General features: G+C 40.6%; 1 protein-coding gene across 1 annotated transcript; it reads left to right on the forward strand.

Moving 5' to 3' along the window:
• Nucleotides 1-7: 7 nt before the first annotated feature.
• LOC148399088 (putative ATP-dependent RNA helicase DDX17) lies at nt 8-7550 on the forward strand. The gene is made up of 13 exons (XM_088374778.1): nt 8-300; nt 918-1080; nt 1217-1313; nt 1412-1545; nt 1743-1808; nt 1952-2093; nt 2215-2375; nt 2453-2625; nt 2859-2969; nt 3053-3114; nt 3197-3256; nt 5355-5588; nt 5809-7550. Exons 1-13 carry the CDS (start codon nt 254-256, stop codon nt 6213-6215), a joined length of 1857 nt encoding a protein of 618 aa, XP_088230904.1. The 5' UTR covers nt 8-253; the 3' UTR covers nt 6216-7550.
• Nucleotides 7551-8873: the final 1323 nt, after the last annotated feature.

Below are 8873 nucleotides of genomic sequence, written 5' to 3' on the forward strand. Positions count from 1 at the left end.
ACGCATCAAAAGTGGGCGGGGAAAATAGAGCGTGAGTAGAGAGAGAGATAAATTGCGACTCCACGTCGTCGTGACGCGTCAAAACTTGGGCAATTTTTAATCGTAATTTTAGTCATAAAGTGTGTTAATTGTGTGCAAATTTGATTCTCTCTTGTTTACTGTTAAATAAGCGTGCTTCTGTTGTAGATTAAGGTGCAAAAAATAGTTGTATAGCTAGCCAAGGCTCCACGTAGGTACTGTTGTTTTTGGAACTATGAGGCGGGGTTCTTCCTATGACTACAGGGACCGTGGACGAGACGGGTAATTCATCGTCCCTAAATGTGATCTAATGCATTCAGTGTTATTGTTTGGTCTCAGTCGCGCCAATAGATTGTTTGAAGTTGAATATTATCGTTGAGAAACGCGTAAACATTTTTTTAGATTAGATTTTGGATCAAAAGTCGTGTAACCTAACGCAAAGTCGTTTTCATTCTGGGGAAATAATCAATCAATAAATAAAGCATGCAGCAAATGTATAAATTAGTCAGCAATGCTCGAACTCATCTGTTTATTTATTTATTTTATATTTGTATTCTTGAGTTGAAACTTTTAACTACTGTCATCTACTGGCCTGAAATGCAACTACAATATTACATATATTTTTATATACATACATTTCCCATCCCTAAATTACACAACTTAATTTTCTCAACTTTATTCATAGTAAGTTTATGACATATGTTATTACTTCTCTAATTATTGTTTTTCATGGTGGCCGTACTAATTTGTAGAATCAAAACAATCAAATTCCCCATGCAGCTTTTAAAATTCCAGGCAATAAATAATATTAAATATGGTAATTAAGCTGTTACCACTTGTCATTGTAGCTGTACGCTCTATGGCTGATCCTGCAGTGCCGCTTATGTGTAATCTCATAGGTCACGTTATGGGTCAATGGGTGGTCGCAGTTATGGCCCCCCACCCATGAAGACTGGGAATCTTGGCGACCGGCTCCGCAAGAAGAGGTGGAACCTGGATGAGTTGCCAAAGTTTGAGAAGAACTTCTATACTGAGCACCCAGAAGTTCAGCGCTTGAGTCAGGTACATATCTTTATTTGATTGAATTCAACATAATCTTTGACAAATTTATTATAACTGCCCTTACTTGCTTTATTTAAGTGACGTGCGATAGAAGATTCAATCTTGTGAAAGTCATATCCCGTTTTTCCTTCACCAGTACGAAGTTGAAGAGTTTCGTAGAAAGAGAGAGATCACCATCCAAGGCTCTGACTGTCCTAAGCCTGTAATGACTTTTCAACAGGCACAGTTTCCACGTGAGTACACCAGCTGTAAACATCTAAACCTGCGTGCTTTATTGTTTGCAAACCATAGAAATTAGTCAAGTAACATTGCTATCTTATTGTTTCATTAGAATACGTGATGGATGTGCTCAAGCAGCAGAACTTCACGGAGCCCACGTCGATTCAGGCTCAGGGCTTCCCTTTGGCACTGAGTGGCAAGGACATGGTGGGGATCGCACAAACTGGATCTGGAAAAACTCTTGCTGTAAGGATGAATGCAACCATTTTGTTTAGTAATTTCGAAATGATAACTTAGTCATAGGTTTACACCTACATATTCAATAAAATTGCTGTCAACTCAACTTTTCAAATACTTTTACAACAACCGTTTGATTTCAAGTTGTGCTCAATTTCATGCAGTTTCTGACACCATGTTTGCCTTTCTCTTTGTCTCATCTGTAGTATCTCCTTCCATCAATTGTGCACATTAATCATCAGCCCTATCTGGAGAGAGGAGATGGTCCTATTGTAAGTTCCTATGCTCCTTGTGTAATGAATATAGCGGACCTCGCAGATCAAACAAAATCCACCACAAAAGGGTTTTGCATTTAAATTGTCCATATTGCTGTGCTTCTTTTTTGTTCAGTCTGTAACCAAGTCTCTCCTAATAGTGTTTGGTCCTTGCCCCGACCAGAGAGCTGGCTCAGCAGGTTCAGCAAGTGGCTTCTGACTATGGCAAATCTTCCCGAATCAAAAGCACTTGTGTTTATGGTGGAGCACCCAAAGGACCGCAGCTTCGAGAGTTAGAGAGGGGTGGGTATGCTGTTAGATGACCATGGAAGCATGATGTGACAAGTTTGGAATTAACATTTTAGTTCATGATGTTTGGTGATTTAAAAGAGAACATTTTATATAGTTTATGTTGTTCTATTAGGTGTTGAGATCTGCATCGCCACGCCTGGTCGCTTGATTGACTTCTTAGAGTCAGGGAAGACTAACCTGAGTCGCTGCACATACCTTGTGCTGGACGAAGCTGACCGCATGCTGGATATGGGATTTGAACCACAGATTCGCAAGATAGTTGAACAAATCAGGGTAGGGGGAAGACTGCTCTCATAGATACATTTTATGTGTTTCACTAATCTTTTATCTTCCTCTGTTCTGTCCTCAAGCCTGACAGACAAACCCTCATGTGGAGTGCAACTTGGCCCAAAGATGTCCGTCAACTCGCTGAAGACTTTTTGAGGGACTACATACAGATAAATGTAGGAGCCCTTGAGCTCAGTGCCAACCACAACATCCTGCAAATTGTTGATGTCTGCATGGACAGCGAAAAGGACCACAAGTAAGGAAGTGGGGAAAATCACCCTGCTTGTAGGGCTGCGCTTGATGTTATGCATTCGTTTTGAGTTTTTGGTTAAGGACATTTTTTGTGCGCATCATCCGTTTTCTATAATACACGGTTTTAAAAAACGCTAAATGAGTGTCAGCGGTAATTTGTTAAGGGATCAGGTTTGCATCGTCTGACAATGAGCAAGAAAACAGTTTTAAAACATGCCAATTTATTTGTGTGTTCAGACTTATGCAGCTTATGGAAGAGATTATGGCAGAAAAGGAAAACAAAACGATCATCTTTGTGGAGACCAAGAAACGCTGTGATGATCTGACAAGAAGGATGCGAAGGGATGGGTGAGCATTCTGACCGTTCTTTACCGTGGTGATGTCAAACCGAGCCTGCTAGGTAAAAATACTGCTGCTGTTTCCCACACTAGGTGGCCAGCCATGTGTATCCACGGAGACAAGACCCAACCAGAAAGAGACTGGGTGCTCACAGGTTGGACAAACACGACATCAGTTATTAGAACGTTCCTGGCAGTTGGTGAATTTTCTCCGAAATTGTTTCTCAATTTTAACAGAGTTCCGAAGCGGGAAAGCTCCTATTCTGATTGCCACAGATGTCGCCTCTCGTGGTCTGGGTATGTCCTCTCACATTTGTAAATAATCTCTCATCTCTGTGGTTATTTTAGAATTGACTTGAATTCACATGCACACAAAGTTGTCAGAAATTAATTTTCCAACAACACACTTTCCATACTTACCCCTCCCAACCCCCTCCATGTGTGTGATCACAAGGTAAATAAACAGTGGAATAAATAAGCAGATCTAACAAGAGTTACATTATTGTATTACTGTTGATCGGCAACTCAACTCTGTGAATTTCTCTCCTATTATAACTTAGGGTTATTTTCCACCATGTCAATCGATTGCTCTATATTTAAGAATGAGTTTATATTGGAATGATTGATAGGAGGTTTGCCGCGTGTTAAAGCCTGATAGCCTGAGGGTTGTCCATGCGGTGTCCAATAAGGAGACTGCTAGCTTTCTGGTCCACTGGTCTGTTTCTTGTTGCTATAGCTTCAATACACCCTTCAAGCGGGGCTCTTTGGCATGCTGCCTGAACGGAATGGAGTGTCCGTCCGTGTTAAGTAGACACGCCACAGCCATAAACATTACTCACTCATACAGACTGTATGTGTGTGGTCTACAGGACACTTTATTGCATGTATAAATGTGAAATGACAAACAGGAAGAAAATGATGTGGGGATCTTTGATGACAATACATGTTAGAAGGGTGTCTACATGTGAAGGGTTTCTGATAAAATTCCCATTATTATATTTTTCTTCCTTTTTGTCCCTTCTTCTCCTCTCAGGATTTGGCAGCATGCAGCAGCTATAACAGTCTGCGCTGCTGCTGCCGCCACATGCTCAGTCCCGTTAAAAGTAGATGTTTGTGTAGTTTTTGAGGTGTTAAAGCCATTGTTGCTCCCATGGGTAACATAGACCCCCTTCCCCAGCCCAATACTGTCAGTGTGCGAATCCAACGAGCCTGTCATTGGAGCTGCCGGAGATGCCTGTTTGTCTGCTCTGCGACCCCCCACACCCCCCCAAAAAAAGCAGACAGACAGTGAGCGTGTTAGATGGGCTCGTCTGGATCCAGTCCTGGCCAGGGCCCGAGGAGGGTCCTGCAATGTGGCGAGAGAGCAACAGAACCTGCGTAAGTGTGGGTTCTGCTCCCGTCTGACGTTGCTGGTGTGTGCAGAAGGTGAGGGAAGAATCCGGTCTCCCTCACCCTCAGCCCCTCCCTCTGAACCAGGACTGATCACCACACAAAGGGGGTAAGTACCGCACCGGCCCTTTTTCTTAACCTCGCCGTGAGCTACGACCTCCATCCGCCTTCTATAGTATTTAAATTAATATGTTGGATATGTTTTGATATTTTTTAATAAAATAGTCTCTCGGTCATGATGGGGGGAGACTTCATGATCAGACACAGCAGTACGGTCAGAGCCCCACGTCCTCTGTAATGAGAAACAGACAGTGAAGAGCATTCTGCTGAAACATTCTGGCAAATTAGTGTTTTGCTGGTATCTTGTACGTGAAAATCAAAGTGGTACTCAATTCCTAATGTTTTGCATCAAAGCAACAATAGGTGATAAGAGTTGGATTGTTGCGATCGGGGCTTCCCCAACTATTGTATAATAAGTGTATTCTACATTCTTACAGCTCGTGGTAGACCTAGAAATGAGCAGTTCACACATCATATATATTGTATTCTCATTATGATCATATTCAAATGATTTCACTGTTTGTTTTATTGTAATAGATTAGAATTATTATTGTAAGAGCAACGTTACAATCATCTCTATTTAAGGATAACATACAATATGTTTGGAAAAGGATGAAAATAGCTCATGAAGATGCATGAGGGTTTTTTTCTGTGTAGATTTTTCTATTTTGAGACTTTCTTTTTTTAAAAACCCTGTTAGTCTCACATTTGGAGAATGGCCAGCAGGATATAGTAATATGGTTAATCCGCTACGCTCATGAATGATTTCTAGATTGTAATTGATTATACACAATTTATTTTATGAGGTAAGTTCATCCATAACTGTGCTTTAAATCTGATGCCAAATATCCACATGTAACCAGCAGTTTTTGAATATTTAAATTGAGGATTTCTTATAATAATCATGACATCTGCCAGTCTCTTAAACATATTTCTTCTTCAAAAGATGTTGAAGATATCAAGTTTGTCATCAACTTTGACTATCCAAATTCCTCTGAAGATTACGTCCACCGTATTGGACGTACGGCCCGCAGTACCAACAAAGGCACTGCCTACACCTTTTTCACTCTTGGGAACGCGCGGCAGGCTCGCGACCTTGTCCGAGTTTTGCAGGAGGCCAATCAGGCCATCAACCCTAAGCTGCTTCAGATGGTGGATTCGAGCCTCGGAAGAGGAAGTGGTAAATATCGCCAGAAATTTTTGTAATGGAGAAAGGTTGAATTTAGTGCAGTGTTTACCGAACTTAATTGAGCCAAGGCACATATGATGTAATCTAGGCTCCTGCCTTCCAGTGTGGTTTCTGCATGTTCTCCCCATGTTTGGATGCCATTATCCGGGTACCCCCATGTTCAGTAGTCAGCAAGTTGGAAACTCTGACCCTTTCCTGTTTTTGGTCACAGGTGGCAGAATGCGTTACCGTGGCAGCAGCTCCAACAATCCCAACATGATGTACCACAATGAGTGTCAGCGCCGCATGCGTTCCGGTGAGGGAAGCAGCAGCCGCAACAATGACGCCCCCTCATCCTCGTACAGCGACCGGAGCAGGGCGAGTCACAGTTCGGATGAGTACCAGGGCTACAGTGGCAGCCGCAACCCGAGCGGAGGCCCATCTGCTAGTGGTACAGGGATGGATCACTCGAGTCATCTTCAGGGTCAGTTTGCCCAGCCTGCTCCTCCATCCGTGCCGCCTGTTGGGCTACAGCCTCTCATGCAGTTTGCGCCATCACCACAGCCTCCGTTAATGGGCTTTGTGGGGAATCCTCCTCACCCGTTTAACCCGCCTACTTACGGCCCTTCTTCCCACTAGTAATTATCTACATCCATTCATTTTCTAGACCACTTGTCCTCATTAGGGTTGCGAGTGAGCTGACATTGAGCAAGAAGCGGGGAGCACCCTGGACTGGTTGTGAGCCAAATGCTGTAGTTGTGAAATGGTTTGGATTATTTTTTCTAGGTTTGTATTGAGGACCTACCAGACCAAAGTGAAATCTAAAAAAAAATGATTTATACCACTCCATGCAATTTCTACCACTTATAAACTCCAGTAATAATAATAATAATGTTCTAATTGAAATACATTTAGCTCAGAGGACACTTGAAAAGGGAAAATAACTTCAAACCTCAGTGATCATATTTTGATTTTTTTGAAAAAACACATATAAAGTAGAGTTTTTCAAGTTGTGACCCCGCAGCCCCCCATAATCATTTTGACCTGTGTAGCAGTTACCCTCAACCACTGGGCTGCGGCCAAGAGCTATCTTTTGAATATTCCATAAATGTATCTCGTCTTAACAGTTTGTACACCACTTATTATCAGCTTTTACATTCTATTTTTATATAAAATTTTGTGTACGACTGTATTTACTATGGGGCGTGCCCTTTTAGTGTGTGGGGTTTTCTTTTTTTTACTTTTTAAACTTGAACATTAACTCAATCACAGTAAACATGACTGTGTTGTGTAGTTATCATGGACTGTATCATTTTGTCTGTTATCAGTGCATTCCACTTTTACTGGTCAATTTTTGTAGACATTATTTGTATAATATGATTTTGAAACAAGCTTTGCACACACTGTTGTATTTTTACTCTTTAGGGATAACTGGAATTCTGCTCTTGTTGGGCCTCACAATAGTAGAACTGTTTGGGTTTGGGACAATGTCCAGGTGAGGTCAGTATATCTTTGGATGCCAAATTTGGTGTAAAACTGATTTTTTTTTTTTTTTTTTTACATGTGCCTATGCAATGTTTAACTGTTGCAAAAATAACAAACCAATTTCAGACCTTTAGTTTGCCAATTTTAACCTGCATATTAGTACGTCAAAACAGTAGTCAAGAATCTCAACATTGACAAGTAACCAGTGTGCTTTCAGTACCATTCTTTATTTAAATAGCTGTATAAATTTTTAATCTGAGGCACGTAGTAGAATCTGATCAGATGTCAGTGGTGTTCTTTTTGGGTGAGTCAAACATCAAAGTCAGCAAAATCAGTTAAGGTCTGCCAAAAGGACATTTCATGTGTAAAAAATGAAGTAAATGTAAAATGACATGTACAATCAACAAGATCGCAAGTGAACTTGAATATTGTGCCAATTTTGTGAATCAGAAGTTCTGAAATAAAAATCCAAATGTCAATATTTGTAAAGAGGAAGTACAAGTACAAACATTTATATACTGAACAGCATAACTTGCCTGTGAGTGCCTAGTGTGTTGCTGTGTAACTGTACATGTGATTTAAACACTCATGAGAATATGAGCTTATATATATATAAATATTTATTCATTGGCTTGTCTGCCCACAAGTCACAGGATTATATTTGTTCTGTAAAAACAAGAACAATCTCTTTTAAATGCACTTCCCGATATTTCAAGGATTGTTCAACTTTAGCAGCATGTATAAAGACAGTCAAAATTAAATTTATTTATTTTTTAACAAGATTTTTTTTTTTGGGGGGGGGGGGCTATATCATTATGGCTGAAGATGGATGCAAGAAGCAAACCTTGTGTGGGTTAGCAAGCAGCAGAATCTGTGTGATGGCAGCTGGGATCGAATGCTGGGTTTGGTACCAGAAGGTGACGGCTGTTTCACTTTCATTACCTAGGCATGGACACCAGGACATTGTTCCTGCATTTTCAAATTGCAGTGAGCCCTTTTCCACTTTCTCCTGGAATTATTTTCTACATTTCCACTACTGAAGGGAAAATATCAGTGTTTTCTTAAGAATGTTTGAGGCTTTTGTAAAAATAGACATGCATGTGACAGCATGACTTCATGGTTAAAAAGATCTTTTTTTCCCCAACAGTTCCTGTTTGAACAATACCTCAGGCAGCTCAACAGAGGTGTTCAAATATTGGCTGTAAAGTGAACTTGTAACATATGTATCCTATCTATAAAGTCTTCTAAGGATCATAGGCATAGAAGATCAGAAAGGTTATTGCACAACAATTTAAGGTGATGTATTACCAGTAAAATATATTTGAAAAGAACAAAGGCAAACGTTCAGAAGAAGTCCAGGGTGTACTGACTCAACATTGTGGGTAACAGCAGGTCCCAGTCAATGGAAATAAAACAAAACTGCGGTGCAAACAAAGCTGACTCAGCCCATTTTAGAATTCTTAGGCCAGCATCTCAGTTTGAGGTCTACATGCTAGCTGAAACTTTAGTGCTTACCCAGCGACATGAGCTCATCATTGATAAAGCTTTATTTTTATTCAATTAAGATTATTACGTTTCCTTTGCAACCTATTTTAAGTAGAAATGTATTCACATCCTTTAGTGTTCAGCTGCAACGCGTAAAACGTGATAACATACAAAGAAAGCAATACATAAGAGAAAAAATAGAAAAGTACACGTTTATATCAAATGTCACATACTGATGCACAACTACGCCGCTGCTATGTTTAGGAATCCTCGGCAAGAAAATCTCGCGAGGTTTTGTAATACCGCGCGATTAGGTTTTTTTTCTCT

This window comes from Syngnathus floridae, chromosome 4, assembly GCF_059516105.1.
Source record: "Syngnathus floridae isolate MCC-2025c chromosome 4, RoL_Sflo_1.0, whole genome shotgun sequence".
Lineage (NCBI taxonomy): Eukaryota > Metazoa > Chordata > Actinopteri > Syngnathiformes > Syngnathidae > Syngnathus > Syngnathus floridae.